The 27,390-nt window shown below is 40.4% G+C and overlaps 1 protein-coding gene across 1 annotated transcript in view; it reads right to left on the bottom strand.

Annotated features, from left to right (window-relative positions):
- Nucleotides 1-27,390, bottom strand: part of LOC121389177 — a 65,843-nt gene that overhangs the window by 6,742 nt on the left and 31,711 nt on the right. The window contains exons 17-28 of the mRNA XM_041520783.1: nucleotides 26,221-26,257; nucleotides 10,945-11,183; nucleotides 10,223-10,361; nucleotides 9,180-9,298; nucleotides 7,442-7,717; nucleotides 6,418-6,530; nucleotides 5,166-5,279; nucleotides 4,689-4,881; nucleotides 3,558-3,696; nucleotides 3,172-3,275; nucleotides 1,463-1,625; nucleotides 378-511 (exon numbers count right to left, since the gene is read on the bottom strand). Of these exons, the coding sequence (XP_041376717.1) occupies nucleotides 378-511; nucleotides 1,463-1,625; nucleotides 3,172-3,275; nucleotides 3,558-3,696; nucleotides 4,689-4,881; nucleotides 5,166-5,279; nucleotides 6,418-6,530; nucleotides 7,442-7,717; nucleotides 9,180-9,298; nucleotides 10,223-10,361; nucleotides 10,945-11,183; nucleotides 26,221-26,257 (1,770 nt within the window). The remainder of the gene's footprint in view (nucleotides 1-377; nucleotides 512-1,462; nucleotides 1,626-3,171; nucleotides 3,276-3,557; nucleotides 3,697-4,688; nucleotides 4,882-5,165; nucleotides 5,280-6,417; nucleotides 6,531-7,441; nucleotides 7,718-9,179; nucleotides 9,299-10,222; nucleotides 10,362-10,944; nucleotides 11,184-26,220; nucleotides 26,258-27,390) is intronic.

The following is a 27,390-nucleotide window of genomic DNA, read 5'->3' as shown; positions in this document are numbered from 1 at the left end:
ATCAGAAACACGTTTAATATACAGCCTCTAATATTTTATGCAGAAAAATATATTTGATATGTAATTACAATCGTTAGAAAGTCTCTTAAAAATTGCAGCAAACTCAGGAATGTCCCTTTAAGGACAAAATATAATCTAACTATTTTCTGGCGGCATCAGTGAGCTATGTTGTAATGCTACTGAAAACCAGAAACTCCCCTCTAGACGAGAAACCCTCCAATATACGCCCTATAGATAAGCCATCCTGGTAGAAAAATCACTGCATATACGAGCCTTCTGCACTAACCACCCTGTAAACAAAGCACCCCTCCATCCGTATGTAACACCCCTACAGTAACCGGCCTGGGGCCCAAGTAGCCACCCTGTGATCAACTTACCTTCTGGATATTTGTACAGGTGAGTGATGTCCATTCTCTCTATCTTCTCATCCTTGTCTCGGTTATAGCGACTGTGGTAGCCACCCTCCATTGGCCGCCCTGTAGGCTTGTGAGTGCTAATCTTATTGCCGACACTGCAGTAAATAATCAACACATTTATAATAAACAGGAAATAAATGTTTGAACGACCTCAGCACATAGTTTAAAGCTGACATTTAAAAACACTATTACTCACAATATTAAATATTAATTTAAAATACAAAGGTAACAGTTAAAGTTTTTGTTTAACGACACCTCTTGGGCATATTGATTGATTAATCATCGGCTGTTAGTCATTTTGACATAGTGTTAGATGGGAAAGCCGCTACATTTTTCCATTAGTAGGATGAGATCTTTTATATGCACCATCCCACAGACAGGATACATATGCCACAGAATTTGATATATTAGTCATGGTGCACTGGCTGAAACAAGAAATAGCTCAATGGTCCCACCGACGTGGAGCGATCCCAGACCAACTGCGTGATTAAATATGAATGCAAAATACAAATATATATACAGTTTGTTACGTGTATGTTGCAACAATATGTTACAAACGATATCGAAGAATTAATGTTAATAGTGGTAAATAAACTACAATTAATTGGAAGAAAGGAAGATGTGTTATTTAACGACATACTCAACACATTTAATTTATGGTTATATGGCGTCGGACTTGTGGTTAAGGACCACACAGATATGGAGAGAGGAAACCCGCTGCCGCCACTACATGGGCTACTCTTTTCGATTAGCAGCAAGGGATCTTTTATATGCACCATCCCACACAGGATAGCACATACCACGGCCTTTGGTATACCAGTCGTGGTGCACTGGCTGGAACGAGAAATAGCCCAATGGGCCCACCGACGGGGATTGATCCCACACCGATCGCGCATCTGGCGGGCGCTTTACCACTAGGCTACGTCTCGCCCCATAATGTCACACGAATAACTGCGGCACTTTGAAATCCGCAGACGTCACATAGCCTAAATATAGGCATGACGGCTATTTTATATGAATTTTACTACAGACAAAACAGCACATACGCGGATGTGTCAAGATGGGTGACTCGGTACTCTCCGCTTCGTGATATCATCCACGTGATGCGGTCGGAGTTCACCTCGGCAAACACGAACTTCGTGTCCTGGCCGACGTCCACATCCCCTCGTTTTATTGCCGCCTGAGGGGCCGGGCCACAGCACATCACACCTGCAGGGAATACAAAGAGAGTGCTGCTTTAATAACAAACATAAAGGTGAACTCACACTTCGCGTGTTTTTCTTACCCGTTAGAGCGAACACCCTATGCTTGCACACTGCAAATCCCGGAATTCACTTTGCTGAATTAGAAGCAATTTTTATTTCTGACATTTTAATATTGTGTGTTTATTTTGTTTAACGACACCGCTAGAGCACATTGATTTAATAATAATAATAATAATAATAATAATAATAATATTAGATGTCACTAATTTGTTAATCGTCACTCGTAGCAAGACTTTAATAAATATTTTTGACCGGCCTCGGTGGCGCCGTGGTTAGGCCATCGGTCTACAGGCTGGTAGGTACTGGGTTCGGATCCCAGTCGAGGCATGGGATTTTTAATCCAGATACCGACTCCAAACCCTGAGTGAGTGCTCCGCAAGGCTCAATGGGTAGGTGTAAACCACTTGCACCGACCAGTGATCCATAACTGGTTCAACAAAGGCCATGGTTTGTGCAATCCAGCCTGTGGGAAGCGCAAATAAAAGATCCCTTGCTGCCTGTCGTAAAAGAGTAGCCTATGTGGCGACAGCGGGTTTCCTCTAAAACAGTGTCAGAATGACTATATATCTGACGTCCAATAGACGATGATAAGATAAAAAATTAATGTGCTCTAGTGGCGTCGTTAAATAAAATAAACTTTACTTTTTTCTAATAAATATTGAAGCCAACGTTACAAACTAAGAAGGAGTTCTAGACCGACTGTATTGATATAAACTTTATCTAATTTTATGTAAATTTAAACTAATGGTTTTCTTCTTTTTCTTTTTAATTTTTATGATATCAAATTTAATATCGGTCGTCCTAATGTCGATATATTTTTTTAATCTGAATAACTGTATAATACTGTAATATGCAAAGCGAAAGCAGCTTGTCAAACTGAAAATCAGAGATGCTGTGTATTTGGAGCTTAAATTGCCACTTGCTCCATGTCATTTTGGAGCCTTTTACCATCACACAACGATTTAAAAACATTTGATTGGCTTCTTCATGGTGATAACCCGGGCGTCTAAGACAGATCGTCCAATGAAATTAACAGTACCGAAATTGATTGGTACAAGTTAATATTAAGTTGCATAAGACGCTTACAGAATACTAAACTCGTTTAAAAGATAATTATAATCTCGGTTTTGCTAGTGAGGTTTTGCAGCACCTTGAGCTAAGATAAATGGCATGTAAAGGCCACTCACGCTATTTTATTTTTAAGAGACGCAAATGGGTGACACATAACTGATTTTATCTATCTTTTTTCTCTACGCATCAGGCCCCGTGCTTAGAAACCTTAAAGTCGAGACTTTAATAAAGTCCAGACTTTAACGTCATGGCAACGCCATTCAAATAGCATTACGTTAAAGCCTGGACTTTATTAAAGTCTAGACTTTAAGTTTTATAAGCACGGGCCCTGTTAGTATTCTATGCATTAGTAAACGTGTTTGTGGTTTATTGTATAGGTATAATGTTTTATAACTGATAGCCCGTCTATGTTTACACACCTTCACTAGATTCTTGTGGTGTGGCGTCAATGATCTGCCATCCACTGTATACGTCATCGAGTTCGGGTCGCTTCAAGTACACTTCATTCCACACGTGGAAGTTCCTGCAAGTAGAGGCGGATTTAAGAAAGTGGATTTAGGAATGTGGAGTTTGGAAAGTGGAGAGGTGGAGAAAGCGAGAGGGGGCGTACATGCAGGGGGACAGGCTGATTGGTGCCCGAATTAAATGAAAATGCCAGAATCTGGATAACAACATTTATTTATATTAGTACTTATATTGCTAAACAGCTATATATGGTTGCGTGTCGGCCCAGAAAGGTTCCTTCTGTGTGGGCCACAATTGTCCTGTAAGCTAAATAAGGCCACCGTAAAACGTAGACACCCACCAAACGGAATCGGAGTTCATATTTCTGATCTCATCTTCATCTTCGTCCACAAAACGATCGATCGTCAGACTGACGTCAGTGTCATGCGCAGAGTCGAAATTCGTGACACTCCGACACGGGATGCCGAGAGCGCGGCACACTGGAAGAAGAAAAGAAGAATTTTTTATTTATTTATCTATATACAGGCCCGTACGCAGGGGGGGGGGGGGGGGGGGGGGGGGGGGGGGGGGGGGGGGGCGACGGGTGTGTACGCACCCCCCAAATTACTAAAGGTCCACTTTTCTCTATTAAATTTAAATAATGTTACGTAATCGTTGTTGTTTTGAGGGGTTATTTTTATGTTGATTGGTCCCATCATGAGCAATTCGCACCGACCCATTAAAAATCCTGCGTACGGGCCTGGTATATGTATTTATTTATTTATTTATTTACTTATTTATTTATATGCACCAACCCACAGACAGAATATATTACATAAAAAGCCTTTTTTAACACCAGTTGTGGAGCATGAGGATCGATCCTAGATGGTCCGCGATCAGGGAAGAGCTTTACCACTGGGCTATCCCCATCCATACACACTGGAAGAAAAGCCACACTGGAATCAAGGACCGGGCCGTTGACGTGGAGATAACGTGAACATTAAAACCTTAGGACAATGTGTTTAACTACACTAAATCATATTTGTAAGTACGGCTATTTGGTGTTTAATATTTGACTAGTTTTACACTTGGTCCAGTGTGCAAGAGGATAAATGTTGCTACTAGACAGGCTAATCCTACTTTATAACAGCAATGGCACTTTCTCATAGACGTGGTAGTATAATTAGACCACGGCTTTCGATATATCAGTTATGGGGCCTGATTTGGGATGAGAAAACCCTTTAGGTTCACCGAAGGTGCCTAGCTCTAAAACCCATCGTCTCTTATGTAATCAATCAAGAATTTGATACTTCTTGGATGCACTGAAAGTTCAAGCTCGTCTGTCATGGCTCAGAATTACCCGGAGGATGTGTCAAAGACAGGGCACCTTATTCGAGTACCCTTTCACTGAAATACAACTCGCCAACGCGTAAAGAACACGTGCAATTGTGAACATATTGTTAATATATTGAAGAGAGAATCTTGAGAAAACCTGTGGTAAGAACACCGGAAAACACCCAGCACTGTCCGTATTTGACAGGTTTCTTGGTTTCCATGAACTGTCGTAAAATCTTCACGCTGCCTGTCCAAGAACCGGGTCGCTGACCTGCGTCATAGTCTCCAGACCAGTTTCCGACCAGCACGCCATAGTTAGGGTCATTGGAGTCAATTCCTGTGTGGTTGACCTGTGGAAAGGAAAGGAATATCAGTTTAACGACACCTCGGCACATCTTAACATACCGGAGACAGAAACACACACACACACACACACACACACACACAGAGAGAGAGAGAGAGAGAGAGAGAGAGAGAGAGAGAGAGAGAGAGAGAGAGAGAGAGAGAGAGAGAGAGAGAGAGAGAGAGAGAGAGAGAGAGGGTGTAAGCAGTCTGTGTTTTCAGACAGGCTTACATGGGTAGATGGTCTTTATATTGTAATATGAGAAGGTAGTCTTTATATTTAGAGACTTACGACTTGTGATAAGACCCGCGCGACTTTGACAGGGTCGCCGGTTCGCCCCCAGGATCTGTAACCAAATCCCATGTACATCAGGTGTAAAGAGGCGTCCAGAATACCCCGATCAAACTGAAACAAGATAGCACTGTAATCATGTTTAGATTCAGTCTCTCCTCCCCTTTTAACATATAGTCGACAATATTCATTGATGTGGGTCAGTAGATATCTTCGGCGTTTTGCTATATATATATGGTCAAAACTACATTTATTTTTGGTTTTACAAAGCTTACAAAGTTGGCATCACTCAACGTCAAATGACGTCACACGCATGACATTTGCATGGTGTTACTATGACGTTAAAGTCTCAGACTCTAAAAGTTTTATAATAACCAAGTTAAGTCGCAATTTAGTCAAATGTTTAGAAATCATATGTGATCAAAACTTGCTAAGTCACAATTTAGTAAAATGTTTAGAAATTATATGTGATCAAAACTTGCTAAGTCACCATTTAGTCAAATGTTTAGAAATCATATGTGATTAGAACTTGCTAATGCTAATCAAAACTGACCAAAAAGCCTAGTGATCCTTAATCAATGCATATGTCCCACACCAGATGTTGGTACCATCGTAGCTGTAATTTTGCTACGTCTTGGCCACGATTGAACTTTGATCATAAAATTGTTTCAACATATAACTGATAGATGTATCTGATAATAAAGCAATTATTGACATATTTACGACGTTTAGCAAACAAAGGTGCCAACAATTAATTCTGAGTAATAAATTTAAACGTCGCTCGTATGGCAATTTGCAATACGGTCGCAATTTAAAATTTTAATAAAACAAATGCTTTATTATGCGTAATGTGTTCTGCAATGTTAAAAATATATGTACTTATGCGAACTTGATTAATGGTTAGTGACACCCGCTCCCCCCCCCCCACCCCCACCCCCCACCCCCATCCGAAATTCATTAATAAAAGACAAAACTTTAATAATTATTTTCTCTACTTGTGCTAGCACGATTTACCATTACGACAGTACCAACATGCGTTGTAGGTGTTAATTAATGTTGTTGAAAACATTTTAGTAATGTAAAAGTATATTTAAACGTAACTATAGTATATATAACTGATGCAAAAGCAATCAAAGTATTAACAAGCGTCCTTGACGAAATAACAAAAAGAAATAGCATTGAATGAACGAAGGAATTAATAAATGAATAAACGAATATATAGATACATGTATGAAGAGTGTGTTTTAGTCACCTGGCCAAAATTCCACTTCTTAGGCCCAGGAGAGTAGGAGTTTCCCCTGTAGAGGACGCCCGCTTCATTGAGGATGTATTCCTCCAGGTCATTAGACATGTAGACCAAGTCATCTGTAAAATAGGATGTCTTGTTTACACTTTCCGAATGGTAACCTTTATATTTGGCATACAATTAGCTGGAGTATTTTGTTGGAAAATCGGCCCATACCCATCTTAATCGTCGGTCATGATGAATATATTAAACAATTTTTGACCAATAAAAAACCATATTTTGTAAATTATGCTTTTACTTTACAAGCATATATCTCTTGACATGCGCGTGTCTACCATTTCTTTTAATAGTGTACAGACCCGTAGTAATTTGAGTCAAAAACGTTTTTAATTTTTTTTCCCACTGCGAACCCCCATAATGTTTTTGTCCCCCCCCCCCCCCCCCCCCCCCCCCGCCCATTCCGTACATTGTCCCTACGGGCCTAGAGGAGGTGTGACACTAATTTAATGTAATTCAGTGACATTTGTCAACGAAATCCCTCGTCACAAACTTCCCACCCCCACCCCCCTCCCGCCTGCTAAAATTCCTGCAGACGCCTGCATTGAGATAACGAAAGAAATGTTTTAGTTTTATGTAACGACACACTCAACACATTTTATTTACGGTTATATGGCGTCAGACATATGGTTAAGGACCATAGATATTGAGAGAGGAAACCCGCTGTCGCCACTTCATGGTCTACTCTTTTCGATTAGCAGCAAGGGATCTTTTATATGCACCATTCCACAGACAGGGTTGACACGGCCTTTGATATACCAGTCGTGGTGCTCTGGCTGGAACGAGAAATAGCCCAATGGGCCCACCGACGGGGATCGATCCCAGACCGACCGCGCATCGAGCGAGTGCTTTACCACTGGGCAACATCCCGCCTCTGTATTGAGATGAGACAAAATAATGACTTCACCATATGTAGGGTAAGAGCCGCCCCCTTGGAACCTGCCTAAACCCGCGTCTGATTTCCTAATATTACCTTTGCACCAAGGATTGAACAAAATCGTGACGTCATCCGGACACTCGTATTCCCAAACGTCGACGTCATTGGGGTCTTTGCCCTGCACTATCGTCTTGACGCTGAGCTCCCACTCGCCGATGTAGCAGGTGCACGGCGGGAAGACGGCCACATCGACGGTGTTGTTGACGCACTTCATGATGCGAGCCCCCCACCTGGACGGCTTGTACTCCACCTCCCCCTCCTCTAGCAGGGGGAACTCCACACAGCTTCCGTTCACTATCGACGGGCTTTCACCTGTTCAGTAACAATTTATACATTAAATAAGAGTACGTTGAAATTTAAGTTTCACGAGCATACAAAGCTAAGAAAGTATCCAGGATTTTTTTAGTACTGACGTGCAACGTTTTAAAAGAGCACCTACAATATGGGCAGAACATTTTCAAATATTATTTTGTTTAGGAACATGTCAAACATTTAATAATTTTGACACGTAGTCATCAGAGGAAAAGCCTACATTTTTCCAAATGCAGCAAGGGATCTTTCGTATGCACTATCCCACAGACTGGATGGCCCACATATTACGACCTTTGATATGCACTATCCCACAGATTGGATGGCCCACATACCACGACCTTTGATATGCACTATCCCACAGACTGGATGGCCCACATATTACGACCTTTGATATGCACTATCCCACAGACTGGATGGCCCACATACCACGACCTTTGATATGCACTATCCCACAGACTGGATGGCCCACATATCACGACCTTTGATATCCCACAGACTGGATGGCCCACATATCACGACCTTTGATATGCCATCATTTTCATTTCATGTTTAACTTATTTTCCTACTTATATCAAGTAAGGTTCAAGCACGATGTCCTGGGCATACACACACCTCAGCTATCTGGAATTTCTGTCCAGGACAGATGGTTAGTGGTTACTGAGAGATAAGTCGTTGTAGTGGCATTACATACCTATGTCTATGTATTATTAATTAGTTATACGCCTCCGTATGGAGTGCGTATCTACGCTTTATTAATTAGTTACACGCCTCCGTATGCGCGTGCGTATCTACGCATTATTAATGAGTTACACGTCTCCGTATGCGTGTGCGTATCTACATAGGCCTATTATTAATTAGTTACACGCCTCCGTATGAATGTGCGTATCTACGTATTATTAATTAGTTACAGACCTCCGTATGCGTGTGCGTATCTACGCATTATTAATTAGTTACACGTCTCCGTATTCGTGTGCGTATCTACGCCTTATTAATTAGTTGCTCGCCTCCGTATGCGTGTGCGTATCTACGTGAATGAATGAATGTTTGTTTAACGATACCCCAGCACCAAAATACATATCGGCTATTGGGTGTCACAAATGGTAAGTATATGGAAATATTTAAGCGTATCTACGTAGGCCCATTATTAATTAGTTACACGCCACCGCATGAGTGTGCGTATCTACGTATTATTAATTAGTTACACGCCTCCGCATGAGTGTGCGTATCTACGCCTTATTAATTAGTTACACGCCTCCGTATGCGTGTGCGTATCTACGTATTATTTATTATTGACTCGCTTCCGTATGCGTGTGCGTATCTACGTATTATTAATTAGTTACTCGCCTCCGTATGAGTGTGTGTATCTTCGTATTAATTAATTACGTCTACGTATTCATAAACAGTTTACGGATAAACGGAATTTGCGCCTTAAGCTAACAATATAAAAGTGTTTTCGTCTCACCAGTTTTAAACACCAGCGCCATGTCGTGCTTGTTGACGTCATAGGGCCGGTTCAGGTAAATACTCAGCAAGAAGTCCTGACCTCTTCGTACAATAAGTTCCGGGTCATAAGGGTTATCACTTGAAACGAAAGGTACGTTTAACGATACTCAGCACAAAGTCTAATACAATGCTTTGTAAACGTGGGGGTTGGGGAAACATTTCAGTGGAAAATCTATCAAAATATGGAGCATTTCACACATGCAGATAAAAAGGGTGAGTGCGGTAGAGGATCTCAGGGTTGGGGGGTGGGTGTTGGCCTGAGCGGGATCAATGTGAAACAAGATATGAGGCAAAATCCTGTTTAAAACGGCAGTATGTAATACAGTTGTAATAACACTAATAGATGGAGTAGCAGAAAGTCACATACATGTGGAAACTATTATGTAAATTTAAAGAAGCAAGTAAACAAACATGTATGTTTAGAGAGACACACAGACAGACAGACACAGAGACAGTAAGACAGGAAGATACAGAGAAAAAGGGACAGAGTGCGATAGACATTACTAGAACTCATTGATTTATTAATGATAGGGCTGTTGGATGTCAAACATTTGGTAATTTTGACATGGTCTTAGAGAAGAAAGTACATTTTTTCACTAGTAGTAATGGATCTTTTATATGCACCATCCCACAGACAGGATAGCACACACCACGGCCTTTAATATACCAGTCGTGGTGCGCTGGTTGGAATGAGAAATAGCTCAATGGCCCCACCGACAGGAATCGATCCTAGACCGAGTGCACATCAATAGAGCGCTTTACCATTGGGCTACGTTCCTCCTCTTCATGGGCCTACAGACATGTAGAGACAGGAAGAGAGACGAAGGAGAGAGAGAGAGAGAGAGAGAGAGAGAGAGAGAGAGAGAGAGAGAGAGAGAGAGAGAGAGTGAGAGAGAGAGAGAGGGGAGGGGGGGGGGAGGGGGGGGGGGGGGGGGAGAGGAGACTACGAGAGGGGGGGGAGAGGGGGGGGGGGCAGAGAGAGAGGCAGACAGAGAGAGACACCTGTCCCGTGGTTCTGTACACTCATATTCGTCCGTGTGATGCGCGTCGCTGTTTGATTGGATGTGCATGTCAATCTTCTGCACGTGGAGTTCCTTGGAGAGTTCGTCTTCTGTCAGTGGTTCTGGCTCCGGTTCCGGTTCTATATAAAGGAAATCAAAATAGTATAAAAATAAATATTTATAAAAAAAAAAGAGATATGTTTTGAAGACAAACATAGCAAAACGTTTGATGTATATCAGTTGATTTTGTTATCGTTGTTTTGCAGCAAATAATTATAAACTAATGTGTCCATCGAGAAAAGGGGTGGGGATCGATGGATCTGCAGCTATCCGTATATCTTCTGCTTTACAACTGAATAAAACCGAAAGAACAATTAGCGCATTTCCAATGGGGTAGCCAGTATTTTATATTGGGGGTGGGGGCATCCGCAATGTGTCATAGGCCGCCAGGCAAATATAAACGGTTGTGGATTGGGGGCATAGCTTCAACACACACACACACACACACACACACACACACACACACAATTATCTCTCATTTTCTTATCTTCGGGAATTTTCGGAGGTCTTCTATTCGGTGACCCATTACACTTGAATCTATAACCACCCCACCCACGCGCCATCCCCACCTCCCACTTTATATCGGAGAGGCAAGTAAACAATATCCGGACCAGCGTAATATTATATTACTTATTTAAATCTAGACTAAGACCAGTCTCTCACTTGGTTCTTCGGGAGTTTCCGGCCGTCTTGTGTTCGGTGCTTCGCTGTAACGAGACAACCATTCGGCGAACGTTTCGTACCGTCGACGCCGCGTTCGGCTCGGTCCATAACTTCGTCTTCGCCAGTTGTTACGAGGTGGTGCATACCGCAGTCGACGTCGTTCACGTAGATAGTGAGAGAAGTCTCGATAACCGGAGACGCGGCGACGTTGCGGATACCGCTGTCTGTACATAGCTCGTCTTCAAATCACTGACGGATCTGTCTACAATACAGTGAAAAACACTACATATAAAAGACGATATTTTGAATAGGAAAACACTATATATAGACTAGAGACTTGTATCTCAAACAACTACTCTAAATATACAAAGTGATATATTGAAAAACGAAGCATCATATATAGCCTACAAAGTGATATCTGAAGAAAAAAAAAATAATAATAAAAAAAAAAATCCGCTAGATATATAAAATAATATATGGACAAGGAGACACCAAGTACATAAGCTAATACATTCTGATGCTCCCAAATCATCTAATCTAGTACCCAGAGCCACCTTTTGATACTCACTTGCCGCTTCCCCTGTGTAAACGTTTATCAAAATGACGTCATTTCGGAAACCCCTGCACGTGCTGTAACCTCACCGTGGTGCAGGGGTGTAACATTCTCTTTGAGAATGGCCAATACAGCACAAAATTTTAATTTTGAGTAAAAGTCAGTATCTATCTGTGATATTTGTATGTTTGCTTTACACTGTTTTTATTTAAAACTCGAATTCTTATATTGATGTTGATCATCACTTACTGTTTGCATTTACCATAGTTTGACACCCAATAGCCGATGTATTTTTCGTGCTGGGGTGTCGTTAAACATTCATTCATTCATTCATTCATTTCGGAAAATGACGTCGTTTCGTCATCTCTTTTTAGTTATGTTTGAAACGTTTTGACATGGTCCAAGCTTGCTATTCACAAAAAATAATATTTTGGATAATGTGGATAATAAAGAAATTATTACACTCGCGTGTGAATCGTACTGATTTTACGAAACTCGTGTCAGGATTCATGTATTACCCTCGCTCTCGCTCAGGTAATTCAATAATCCTGACACTCGTTTTGTAAAATCAGTATGACACACAAGCTCGTATAATAATCTCTATATCTCGAACAAACGGCTGTAAAAATACAAACTGACACCTCGAACAAGGAAACACTACATATATACAAATTGATATCTCGAAAAGCAAACACTAGATTTCTATATTATAAAACGCCGGGCCGGTTTAACAGTTTCCGACCACTCTGATCGACTCGCATCTTTTGATCTGCACTGTCGATAGCTTTCTTGGTACTTGTCCGATGTCACACTTCATTCAACTATCGTACACATATCGTGCAAACTATTGCGTACACAGTTGCATTCTATAATAAATACAACGTCGGTGGGCCCATTGGGCTATTTCTCGTTCCAGCCAGTGCACCACGACTGGTATATCAATGGCTGTGGTATGTACCACCCTGGCTGCGCTATGGTGCATATAAAAGATCCCTTGCTGCTAATCGAAAAGAGTAGCCCATGAAGTGGCGACAGCGGGTTTCCTCTCTCAATATCTGTGTGGTCCTTAACCATATGTCTGACGCCATATAACCGTAAATAAAATGTGTCGAGTGCGTCGTTAAATAAAATATTTCTTTCTTTCTTTCTATAAATACAACGGCAATGAATGCCTCCATATTTTAACATAACAGTGGCTATCTACACGGTGGTCGTATTTTTAAATTTTTTTTAGGAAAATCCAGGGTAAGGTCACCACATCCAAACTAAACGGATTATATTTTGTACAAATTCACATATCAGGGAAGGAGACACTACATATGATATTTTAAACAACGAAACACTACATGTACTAACCTATAAATCGAACAAAAGACTAAAAATTTACAATATTCACAGTAGAAGGAAGGTAATACGAAGTGGAGATGGGGCAGTCTATTTACTTGGATATATTTTGCAGTGGTGTCCTTCAACAGAATTCAGCTGTTTGCGTGGTCTCGAAAATCATTTGCTAATATTCGAACAACAACACAAAGATCCAATCACACAGAACAGAAAGAAAGAAATGTTTTATTTAACGACGCACTCAACACATTTTATTTACGGTTATATGGCGTCCGATATATGGTTAAGGACCACACAAATTTTGAGAGGAAACCCGCTGTCACCACTATATGGGCTACTCTTCCGATTAGCAGCAAGGGATCTTTTATTTGCGCTTCCCACAGGCAGGATAGCACAAACCATGGCCTTTGTTGAACCAGTTATGGATCACTGGTCGGTGCAAGTGGTTTACACCTACCCATTGAGCCTTGCGGTGCACTCACTCAGGGTTTGGAGTCGGTATCTGGATTAAAAATCCCATGCCTCGACTGGGATCCGAACCTAGTACCTACCAGCCTGTAGACCGATGGCCTAACCATGACGCCACCGAGGCCGGTCACACAGAACAGAACAGGACAGGGATGAGATATTGACTGAATACTGTTTTTCATCCTGCAACCACCGTTTCTATTGACTGATGGCGGTTAAGCAAAGTCATATCCTGCTACCAGCAGGACACAGGCGCGCATTCAGGTGGGGCCCCAAGGAGCCCGGGCCCCAAATTTTGGGGTTAAACAATATGTATTACAGAATACACAAAAATGCAAAGTTATCCCGTCCACCTGTCAAGGATCTTTAAATTCTATTTTCAAAAACTACAATAGGTTGTGCACCCCTTCTATTAAAAAATCCTGAATCCGCGACTGGGATATGACTTTTGGTGTCACCCGTGTGACGTCACACGTATAGCGACATTACAAAATCGCTGGAATGTGGCTGAAATAACAGAAATGATGGCTTTTTCCTTTAATGTTTATGATCTGCAGGTTAAAGATAATAACTAGTTAATGACATCGGATATCTGCTTGATCCTGTTCAGGCCGAATGAGAAATTCCGCTTGACTGAGCCTTCACAGGATAAACCAGATATCCGACGTCATTAACTCGTTATTCTCTGTTTAATACCTGCCTATGCATGCATCGCGATTGTTAACAGCACTTTACGGGACTTCAATGCATGTAGTGTGTGGTGCATGTCACACTAAGTAGACATTCCCGTCGATCGAACATGTATAGAGCGGTAGACACGTACAGTGTTCGACAACTTGTCTGAAACCAACTGAACATGGCGCAAAGTTCTACTATTTAAACAAAGATGACACAAAAGCGGCGCTGACGCGTAGCCCACGGCGGGGGAAATAACCCTGGGTTTCCCGGCTTGTAGCTTTGGAGGCCAGGTCCGCAAAGCGGGTTAGCAGTTTTTAAATATTTAATTTTAAACAGCATACACTAAAGTTTTTAAAGAAAACAAGAACACAAGCATGCACCTAATATTTTATTAAGTAAAGTTTGTTATATTTAACGACACCACTAGAGCACATTGATTTTTTATCTTATCATCGGCTATTGGACGTCAAACATATGGTCATTCTGACAGTGTTTTTAGAGGAAAACCACTGTCGCCACATAGGCTACTCTTTTTTAAAATCCCATGCCTCGACTGGGATCCGAACCCAGTACCTACCAGCCTGTAGACCGATGGCCTAACCACGACGCCACCGAGGCCGGTTATTTTATTAAGATGCATGCATAGGCACTTTAAAAGGTACATATATTTTTAATATTCTAGGAGAATCCGGTTAATTGTAAATATGTAGAACATCGATAAATAAATGGGGCACCCGACTTGTTCGGTGTTGCTTGAAACTTGAAAAGGAGGGAAGGGCAGGGGAGGAGGGCAGGAGATGACGGGAAGGCGAGGAGGGTGGAGTCTACAAGGACAATATTTAAATGGTATACCTATATATTCAAATAGCTTGGGGTGTCACGAAACACCGGCGCATCCTACGATATACGGTACCCTTGTTTGTGTATCGATTTTGAGATACGTATCGTATCGTGAGCTGTGTATCGTGATACCTATCGTATCGTGGGTTATGTATCGTGATACGTATCGTATCGTGGGCTATGTATTGTGATACGTATCGTATCGTGGGCTATGTATCGTGATAGGTTTCGTATCGTGGGCTATGTATCGTAATGCGTATCGTATCGTGGGCTACGTATCATGATACGTATCGTATCATGGGCTATGTATTGTAATACGTATCGTGTCGTGGGCTATGTATCGTGATACGTTTCGTATCGTGGGCTATGTATCGTAATGCGTATCGTATCGTGGATTATGTATCGTGTTTATTTATTAACACTTGTAGCAACTGTATGCAGTCTGAATCGTTGACAAAAAAAATAAAATCATTATTTCATAAAAGAAGTTATGTACAAAATGACACGTTAATGAATATGCAATAAATAAAAAAATTCCGCTGATCAAAGACATTCAATAATTGGTTTGGCGATAAACAGTTAAGTCTAGCGTTCAAGCTAGCATAGGATGGAATCGGAAACATATTTTTATTGCAATTTGTTATTTGTTTAAATTACTACACTCAGCACAACACTCACGACGACATTTCATGTCTTTGAAACATACAGTTATAGACATATATATATACACAAAGACATAAACATAAGCATAAACATAAGTAGACACACACACAGACATGGTGGGAGAGAGAGAGAGAGAGAGAGAGAGAGAGAGAGAGAGAGAGAGAGAGAGAGAGAGAGAGAGAGAGAGAGAGAGAGAGAGAGAGAGAGAAACTGACATACAGAGACAGACTGAGAGAGAGACAGAGGGGAGGGGGGAGACAGACAGGCAGACAGACAGGCAAACAGACAGACAGACAGAGAGATAGAGGGACGGATATGTTTTCCTATTATTGAACCATAGTGTTCAGTAGGTATCAAACAGTAGGGTGAGGTGTCAGTGCAAAACATAGCTATTATTATTTAGGTAAGTGTGCTTAACTTCAGATTTTATCCATTTATTGTAAACACATGTATAGGTAGCTAACTAGAGAGGGCGGAGTGAGTTCTATGGAACCCCTCTAAATCCGCCACTGATTATAATGTAATAAATGCGGCTTATCAACGCTTTCAAAACTTACCTGATGAGGTGAAATTGGAGCACACACCGAACAGTGTGTTACAGATCGAAACTCCGATACACTGATTGGAGAAATCAGATTGAGTGCGTCAAATACCGCATATATTGATCACGCACTCCACAGTAGAGATTTTAATACACAGGTCATGTGTAGTGTGACATGTGTAAATATTGACGCCATCTCCATGTCGACAAGTAGCGACATAGCACGACAGTTGAAACGAGCTGTTACGTTTAACGGTAAAGAAAACGTCAAGTGCCAGTAGCTGAGTAATTGTGGAACAAGTTAAGCTCCCAGATGAAAGAATAGAGGGTTTTTAACGACACCCTTTCACCGTGTTTAGATAACGGATATTAGACGTAACGTAATAATGCAGACATTTGCTCTAGACATTTGTTAAGAATGAACCCAAATTTACATATAACCAAGACAGCGCCCATCATGACCTTTAACATAGGGTGCGAAATGATATCTTTGCCACAATGAGAATAATCAATTATTTCGCTTGTGTTATTAATAAATGATTTCTCCTGTTTTAGGTGGGGTGGAGGGGAGGCATATATGTAATAATAGTGGTGAAAAGCTGTATAACTTCAATAAATAAAAGTTCTTTCTTTCTTTCTTAATTTTTTGTTTGTTTGCTTGGTTTTTGTTGTTGTTCTTTTATTTTATTGAGGTTTATTGTTTTCTTCTGTATCAGTTTGGACACATCTCTCGATACACGATATGTATGCTTTATCTTTAGATGGGGTGTGGTGACGTCTGCCAATACAATACCGCCATGTTCATAGTCAGCACTCGTTAGCGGGACGTAACACAGTGGAAAAGCGATCGCCTGATGTGCGGTCGGTCTAGGATCGACCCCGTCAGTAGGCCCACTGAGCCAGTGCACCATGATTGGTATATCAAAGGCCGTGGTGCTGCCCCGTCTATGGGATAGTGCATGTAAAAGATCCCTTGCAGTTAATTGAAAACATGTAGCAGGTTTCCTCTCTAATAATATATATATCAATTTTAATAAACGTTTGACATCCAATAGCCGATTATTAATAAATCGATGTACTTGAAGTTTCATTAGCTTAGGCTATATACACGGCCGCCGTGTATATAGCGACTTTTATGTTAAGTAAAATCATGCCGTTATAATATTGATATTCACTCAAGGCTCAAGCATGCCTGTTCTTGACGCAAATAAAAGTTTGTTTTTGTTTAACGACACCACTAGAACAATTGATTTATTAAAACATCGGCTATTGGATGCTCAACATTTGGTAATTTTGACATAAAGTCTTGGAGAGGAAACCCGCTACATTTTTCCATTAGTAGCTAGATATATTTTATATGCACCATCCCACAGACAGGATAACACATACCACAGCTTTTGATATACCAGTTGTGGTGCACTGGATTGAACGATAAATAACCCAATGGGCCCATAGACTGGAATCGATCCTAGACCGATTGCGCATCTGTTCATATTTAAATTGCAAAAATACATAGTGTTTTTCGGTATCGTCAGTATCATATATTAGGAATATAAATTGTATTATGCGAGCCTCTAGTACACACACACACACACACACACACACACACACACACACACACACACACACACACATACACACACACACACATATATACATATACAGATACAGATATATATATATATATATATATATATATATATATATATATATATAGATATATAGATATTCATTACGTAATCATTGCGATGCCTTATTTCTGTTTTGTGTTTTCTTTTACCAAACCTCGGTGTCTGTGCTTAACTTTTTTTTGAGTTGCCATCCGGACAAGTGGTGACAGCACTTTCACTTGCCCGGTTCTATTTTCACTTGCCCGGATCTATTTTCACTTGCCCGGATCTATTTTCACTTGCCCGAATAATATTTTCTAAAAAAACAACAATATTGCAACAGATTATAAGAGAAAAAATTTATTTTGAGTATTTTCCTGCACTCAATCAACCCACTCTTTAAATAAATAACAGACATGCCACTGTGACTCCCCACTGTCACTGTTAACATCTACTTAGTATTCATGAGACGCGATGAGCCACGAGTGGTAAACACGAACTATGCACGTGATGGGTCACGAACTATGCACGTGTTAGAAGTTAGAACACGAGCTACGCACGTGTCAGGACGTGTTTCATATTAAATTAGATAATAGGATTATATAATTCCAATTTCCAACAAAGATGCTTGCGTTCACCAAACGTTGAGCACTGGTATAATCGACACAACTCCTCCCCCCCCCCCCCCCACCCCCCCCATCTCAATGAAAAAATAATAATTTTAAAAAACCCCTAAAATATAATGTTCGGTGGATACAATCTATGACGTGTACACATAACCAGGGCTGAATCTTGTCGACATGAATTTGTGCCCAATTTTACATGCCACTTACACCTATTCTTATATTGAGCATATGTTTATATGTAAAAGCAGACCTACACTTTTTCATGGTGCAAAGTAGGCTACATAGCTGTACTTTTATTTATTAATTAATTAATTATTGATTTAAAAGTGGGTTTTCAGTCGCCCGTCGTCGTCTCAGTCGCCAGGGGCGATCGGGCGACCGTTAAGTTCGAACTTTGAAACCTGATGTCTAATTATGGAACACGGAGAACTTCACTGCGTTTTTTTAATCTGTTTCCTTTATTCTTTCTTTCTTTCTTTTTCTCTTTCAATAATATTCATTTCTGTACATATTTAAATTGCAAAAATGCATTACTGTCGCAACATGTATGCATTATGGAGAAGGCCTAGTAAGTTGTGTAACCTGTGACTATATATAACCTAGATATGTTGTAAATCTCGATGATGGGGATCTGTACATACACGCGCTTTAAATTTGGTCTAATACAAGTTCGATAACTTTTTCAACATCAAGTGTCAAGACATAGTTGGAAGTTGGGATGGGGGGAGGGGGGGAGCCCCTACGATCTAGGAGAATCCTCTGTGCGATTCTTATGCGGGGCTAACTGGAATCGCCCCATGATCCGATCGATAAAAATTGCTAGCGTTCCCGCGCTAGCGCCGTACAAAAATCGCATTAATAGAAACACTTGCTATAAAACCAATGGTGTGCAATATTTGACGCACCCATACCTGCACCGCAGCCGCATTAATGAAAACATAGCTTCCCGCTTGCGCCCGTCGGCTAGCCAGGTATTGACTGGGGTGAATGCAGACCGATTATTCTTTCTTTCTTTCTTTTTTCTCTTTCAATAATATTTATTTCTGTTCATATTTAAATTGCAAAAATACATTACTGTCGTAACATGTATGCATTATGGAGAAGGCTGTAAAGAAATATGCTAAAGCTTGGTACATACCTACTGATTAACGCCCACTCGACTGTCCAGTCGGCAGTACTTTGAAAATGTTCACTTGCATTTCCAAGCCGATGCGACAGTCTAATCAGGGCAAAAGAGGAGATTAGATGCGAGCAACGCGTCTTCTCTGCCCTGTACACACCTACCGATTAACGCCGACGCCAATGTCTAGTCGACGTTAATCGGCAGGTGTGTGCCGAGCATTACAGGTGTACAGCGGTAACCTTGAACGTGGACAGTCATTAGCCGTTAAGATCCTATAAACATGTATTATTTAATCGGACCCCGCGATATAGTGTGCGTTGAAGAAAGGCATATAAATTGCTTTTGGGGTGTACTATATCAAATAAAATCCTTTAGTCGATAATGTTAAAATACTATAATATGCAGTACACCAACCAAATTATGACTGATAAATTTGAATACCTCAAGACCTCATCTGAAGTATCAACGTTTCATGACTCGTTTTCGTTATAATGAGATGTTTTTACAATACTCCTAGTTTTGCCCCCACCCTTCCCCCCAAATAAAAAAGAAGAAAAAAAAGAAGTTACAGTGCTTATTTTTACAGGTATACATTGTTTCAAGAACAAGGCTATTGGACCCAGTGGTATTGGATGAAATAAAATTGCATACATTTATTGGCCAGATAAAAAAAAAATCACAACAGTGTCACATTTGTAAAGCAATGATAGGAAAAAAGCAAACAAACGAAACAAGAAAACCAATAGCAGTGCACTGGCTGGAAACGAGAAATAGCCCAATGGGCCCACCGACGGGGATCGATCCCAGACCGACCGCGCATCAAGAGAGCGTTTTACCACTGGGCTACGTCCCGCCCACCCCCACCCCCCGAGGAATGGAAGACAGCCACTTGAAGACATCATGGTTACTTAACCTTATCAGTGAACTGATCCGCCATTGATATTATCCTCACTATAATATTCGGATTATAATACGCTCCTGCTCGCAGCTCACCGTCTGCACTAATCGTTACTGACATGTTTCTGCCAGTAATGGGTTATCGTTTTTATTTATGCCAATGCTTGATGTCCAGTGGGTCAGAGGAGCGATCGCCATTAGTGTCCCCGAGTTTTTGTTCCCATCCGAAGGTTAAAGGGACATTCCTGGGTTTGCTGCAATTTTAAAGATGTTTTCGACTAACGGACACTTTTTAGCGATTGTAATTACATATCAAATATCCAATTTGGGCTTCAAATATTAAGACGACCAGAAACACATTGAATATACAGACACTGATATTCTAAACAAGAAAATATATTTAATATGAAAGTTTAATCGAAGAAATATTTTATTAGTCGGAAACATCTTACAATGCAGCAAACTAAGGAATGTCCCTTTAAAAAAAAAATAAAGAAATACATTTTAAAGACACCTCAGGGTATTTTGAACTGCGGCTAATTATGGTCATTTCGTCACTTGGTCGAGAAAAAGAAAGATATAAGAAAAGCGCTGCCGCCACACGCAAGTTCTCACGGACAGGCCCGTCCACACTATGGCCTTCGACGTGCCAGTCGCGAGACCCTGGTTGGGGCGGGAATAAAATGTTTCCTTGGATGTCGATCGATCCTGCGATCTATCTCACCTCAGTCGAGTGCTGTACAACTGTGCCACATCCCGTAACGTGACGGTTATAAATACGATATAAACAATTAAAAACATTTACAATTTCCAGTACCGGGGATTCTTTCATCGTTGGACTACAGGGGACGGGATTGAGCTCAAGTCGGTTGAGCACTCGCCTGACGTGTGTGGGTCGCAGGATCGAATCATTTCTGTGGATCCATTCAACTGACTGAGGTTTTTCTCTCGTTAATACTAGTGAACCACAACCTGTTAAAGACCGTGGTATGTGCTTTCCTGTCTGTAGGAAAGCGCATATAAAAGAGTCCTTGGTGCTAATGGAAAAATATAGCGGGTTTTCTCTGAAGACTCGGTCACAATTACCAAATGTTTGACATCCAATAATTAATTAATCATTAATCAATGTGTTCTAATGGTGTTGTTAAACAAAACAAACTTTAACAAACTGTTTAAAAATATCATGCATTTTTGCGAGGACATGGTTTATGCTGTCCTGTCTTTGCGAAAGGGCATATAGTACATCCCTTGCAGATTTTGCGATAAGATAAATTTTTCTCTGTTTCTGTCTCTGTCTCTCTCTCTCTCTCTCTCTCTCTCTCTCTCTCTCTCTCTCTCTCTCTCTCTCTCTCTCTCTCTCTCTCTCTCTCTCTCTCTCTCTACAGTTATAAACTTATAGTGTGTTATATTTGACGACACAACTAGAGTACATTGATTTATTAATCTTCGGCTTTTGGGTGTCAAACATTTGATAATTTTGACATACTAGAATAGTGTTAGAAATGAAACATTTTCCATTAACAGCAAGATATCTTTTACATACACTTTCCTACAAACAGGACAGCAGTGATCAGGCGCGTGCGCAGGGGGGGGGGGGGTCGAACCCCCCCCCCCCCCCCCCCCGCTCAAGGCGAACTTTTTTTTGTCGGAAAGCAGCTCGACTAGCCAGCAGAAAATACCTCAGAATAGCCCTAGAAGGGGTCAATTTTTCAAAATTTTCGGGGGGGGGGGGGGGGAGGGTCCCAATGACACCCCGCCACGGGCTTTGCCAGACACCGCGACCCCCTCCCCCCCCCTTGCAAAATTTCCTGCGCACGCCCCTGGTGATGGGTCACCGGTCGGGATGGGAGTATTCGATCCTACGACCCAAGCACCTGTAACGAGCGCCTATCGACTGAGCTAGATCTGCCGTTCTTATTATGCAGGGCCCCGTTCCACAAAGCGATGTTAGCGCAAAGATCACCTTAAGTACATATGTTAGCTGTGTAGTTACAGCGATGTTAGCGCTAAGATCACCTTAAGTACATATGTTAGCTGTGTAGTTACAGCGATGTTAGCGCTAAGATCACCTTAAGTACATATGTTAGCTGTGCAGTTAGGTGATCTTAGGCCTAAGATCGTTTCGTAGAACGGGTCTCAGACCCATATAAAATCTGCAACTCTATACGTCAAAGATAAAAAAAAACAATGTTTAACAATATTGGGACCATATTTTTGATGAGCAGAATAATAAAATAATGTTCTGTTAGGTTATGTAGAACTATGACATATCCGATCAAATATATACTCAATAAGACGAGTTATTTTTCCCCTTTATCAAGACCAAATGTAACTGGCTGTTCACACTGTCAAGGTTACCATGAGAAATAATGAACAAATGTAAGTGTTTTTATTTAAATCCACACAAATTCAAGCACTTTTAAAATCTGTATGAACCTCAATGGACTTCACATTCCATGCAATTTAACGGATTTAATTACACTAAGGATGGTTTTAATAATACACCGTCTGGGTATATTATCTGTTTATGGTATATTACGGTAATTTTTTGTAACATTAGTTTACAAAATTCCCTTTGTTCGACTCAAATAGAATGCATATTGTAAAATAATTGTTGTAATATTAGATTGGTGAACCTAATGGATTAAAAGTCCATTATTTAGTGGCGACGCTTAAAACGTCCATATAATGATCATGTATTGTTTTCGCCGAGTGGTCTTCATTTCGAGCAATATTACGGTTCGAAAATATTTCTGAACACCTTTTATAGACGACCATATATATATTTACTAAATGATTTGCACATATTTACTCAGTTGTAATAGTTTGTAAAACAAAGATTTTGTTTTCAAACGTCTTTAAAACGTAATATTTATGGCTTTCTCAGCCATTAAAAGTCATTTAAGAGCGACGTAAGGGGAAGAAATTCAGTTTGTGTACACATTTGTCCTGATATGAGAACAAATACACCGGTACACGACGTATGAGTAGACAAAAAATACACTTTGATGTGTCAGTTATTGTTCGAGCTGCGTGTGCATACAAAACCTTTGAATCTCAGGCACACACAAGCACGCTATAAATGCACTGAGTAACAGTAACGTCATCCGGTGTTAAGCCGGTAGCATAATTTTTTGTTTTGTTTTGTTGATAATTGAATGTAAAAGTTGTAGTGAGACTAACGGATCGAGATTAACTGCGAGAGTTACAGTAACGGGCAAATAACCTTTGAATCATGCCCCTAGCTCGTTCAATTGCCCCCCCCCCCCCCCCCCCCCAATGTCCACCATGCTACGGGCCTGGACGTACGCTACATATATATATATATATATATATATATATATATATATATATATATATATATATATATATATATATATACTTAGCTCATAACACGTTATTAGACGTTAACAATACCCAACGTTTTAAAAGGAAAACACAAAGGACATATAATAGATGCTATAGGCCTACATACACTGGTGGCACCTAAGTCTGCTCACCTCAGCATTTGTGTTATATTTTAAACTTAAAATCTTTCTTTAAAAATATTTGTTTCACCGCCACAGTACAATGGAACAATAAACGTGTTACTACTGAAAGTTATTATTATTTTTTTTTTTTAAACTGAAGTAATGAGCACATTTTTAGTGGCACCCCGTGTATTTACTTGGCGTGCATGACGGCACATAAGTCTGCACAGCAAACATTAAAACAACCACATCTGTCGCTAATTTTCACAGAAACAACAACAGATAATAGATCCGACTTTTTTTTAAGTTCTAGACAACAAACACTTCCTGTTATAGGCTGTTTCAGGAAATTTCGATTATGCAAATGAGATAAATATAAATGGTGTTCCATGCTCCTTAATTTGGATAACACAAAATGATAATATTAAAAGAGTCAATGTCAAAATGTATGATCATTATTCAACAAAAGTTGTCTGTTATTAACTGTGCAAATGAGCATAAATAGTGATGCCCCGCCAACCACTTCCTACACACACACACACACACACACACACACATATATATATATATATATATACATACATACATACATATACATGTACATACATACATACATACATACATGTAATAATATATAAAAATCATCGCTGCTGCCCCCACCCCCAACCTCTTCCTACGCCAGTGGTACTGGTCTTATCCATCTAGATGTGAGTATATCCAGGGTGAACGACTTATCAGTCCGTGGTATGTGCTATCCTGTCTGTGTGATGGTGCATACAAAAGATCCCTTGCTACTAATGGGAAAATGTAGCGGGTTTCCTCTCTAAGACTATATGTCGAAAATACCAAATGTTTGACATCCAATAGCCGATGATTAATAAATCAATGTGCTCTAGTGGTATCGTTAAACAAACCGAACTTTTATTGGTGGGTAACATGTAGTCTCGGCTTCTGAAAACATTCAGGCGATCAGAAACGCCATGCAATATAGAGAAACTGGTATTCTAAACAAAAATACATTTCATACGTAATTTTAGTGATCACAAATGCTCAGTCGGTTGGAAATGTGTTACAATAGCATCAAAACCATTTGTCAGGAAAATCGTAGCAATACACCAGGCTCGTAGAACTCCACTCGGAGAAACAAATATTGTCCTACTCTATATAAACAAAGATAGAAATATGACTTGTGCCCCCCCCCCCCACCCCATTATTGAGACTGTAATCATTATCACCCGCTAGAGGATGTCACTTACTCTAGATTTCGTTCCTAAGGGCCTGTAACTACTACATGCATGTTAAATGGAATGGATGAATGTTTAACGACACCCAGCACAAAAAATAGTGATCGGCTATTGGGTGTCATACAAGGTAAGTACATACATCAATATGATTTATATGTTAAATGACCAAAAAAAAAAAGTAGAAGGGAAACTCGTGTATTTGAATCATCCGCTATGTTTTTATTATTTAGCCTACATACTAGGAGGGACTCAGCTCAGTCAGTAGAGCGCATACCCGAAGTGATTGGGTCGTAGGATCGAACCTCGCTTCTGGAACCATTCTTCAATTGGGTTTCTTCTCGTCACAACTGGTATATCACAAAGTTAGTTTGTTTTATTTAACGACACTACTAGAGCACAGTGATTTATTAATTATCGGCTATTGGATATCAAACATTTGGTCATTTTGACATACAGTCTTAGAAAGGAAACCCGCTACCTTTTGTTTTAATATATTGGAACTATCGAAATTAACCATAACAAGGTTAAAGTGACAGGCCCTAGTTTTTAAACACCATGGCGTATCTTTCACTATCACAGGGGCAGGACGTAACCTAGCGGTAAAACGTTCGCCTGGTGCGCGGTTGGTCTTGGATCGACCCCCGTCGGTGGACCCATTTAGCTATTTCTCGCTACAGCCAGTGTACCACAACTGGTATATCAAAGACCGTGGTATGTGCGCTCAAGTATGTGGGATAGTGCATATAAAAGATCCCTTGTTACAAAGGGGAACATGTAGCGAGTTTCCTCTCTAAGACTATATGTCAAAATTACCAGATGTTTGACATCCAATAGTCGGAGATTAATAATAAATCGGTGTGCTCTAGTGGTGTCGTTAAACAAATCAAGCGTTTTTTCTTTCACTATTACATCCGGTTTTTGTTGTTGTGGTGGTTGTGTATATCAACCATTTCCATACAGCTGATATGTTTCTGGGCCCGCTTTACGAAGCGATCTTAGCGCAAAGAGAATTTTAATCGCATACAGTAGCAATGCATCTTAGCGCCACGATAATTTTAATCGCATACGGTAGCAATGCATCTAAGCGCCACGATCATTTTAATCGCATACCATAGCAATGCACTTAAGGTGATCTTAGCGCTAAGATCGCTTCATAAAACCGGCCCCTGGTCATCATGGTGTTTCTAATACAACGGAATGCATTTAAAAACTCACGTACCTTTGAGAAGTAACGGTTATGGAGATGCTGTTCAAGTCTATTTTTAAAAACATATTTCCCAGTTTCAACGTCAAATGCTCTTATTTCACTTTATTGTAAAAATAATCCAAATGTGTTACATATTTGTAAAGTAACCAAACTTAACGTCTATTTTCACTGGTTGAAACTAGGGTCTGCGACTTTAATAAACATCTGCACCAAGGATATCTTTTGGCATCCATTTATTAAACCGGCCTTGGTGGCGTCGTGGTTAGGCCATCGGTCTACAGTCTGGTAGGTAATGGGTTCGGATCCCAGTCGAGGCATAGAATTTTTAATCCAGATACCGACACCAAACCCTGAGCGAGTGCTCCGCAAGGCTCAATGGGTAGGTGTAAACCACTTGCACCGACCAGTGATCCATAACCGGTTCAATAAAGGCCATGGTTTGTGCTATCCTGCCTGTGGGAAGCACAAATAAAAGATCCCTTGCTGCTAATCGGAAAGAGTAGCCCATGTAGTGGCGACAGCGGGTTTCCTCTCAAAATCTGTGTGGTCCTTAACCATATGTCTGACGCCATATAACCGTAAATAAAATGTGTTGAGTGCGTTGTTAAATAAAACATTTCGTTCTTTCTCTTTTCATTTATTAAAGCAAGCACATAAATTACATCAATGTTATTTCAATTAATTTTTGTGTATTTTTAATGAAATAAAAGTGCCCCGAAAATGGTGAAAATGCCCCAAAAGTGTTTGGTCTACCAGGCCTTGCCAAATTTCTAGGGAAATCACTAGTACTTTATTGTCAAAGATGAACAGATCCCTTATTTAACGGTGCATCGTGAGTGAAAGTTCATCTCTAGGTGAACTATTATCATAGACATCAAACGCTATGGGTGGGGGTGGTGTGATGTGTTAGACTATGTGTTATCCTCCTATTTAGCAAAAAAAGGCGATTAAAGGGGAAGTCTCAAATTTGTATAAATACCAACAATATTTATTGATTATTTTCGTGTGAAATGTGATTATTATGCCTTGAATTACATGTCCAAATATATAGGTTTCATTTACCACTATTAATACATTTATCTTCCTGTAAACCAGTTTATCGCTTGACGTCACAATTTTAATTTTAATTTGCACCTCCATGTTGACAAAGACATGGGCCCCGTTCCACGAGGCAATCTTAGC

Source organism: Gigantopelta aegis, chromosome 14, assembly GCF_016097555.1.
Source record: "Gigantopelta aegis isolate Gae_Host chromosome 14, Gae_host_genome, whole genome shotgun sequence".
Taxonomy (NCBI): domain Eukaryota; kingdom Metazoa; phylum Mollusca; class Gastropoda; order Neomphalida; family Peltospiridae; genus Gigantopelta; species Gigantopelta aegis.
The sequence above is the reverse complement of the archived record's forward strand: the minus strand, read 5'-3'. Positions and strand labels throughout refer to the sequence as shown.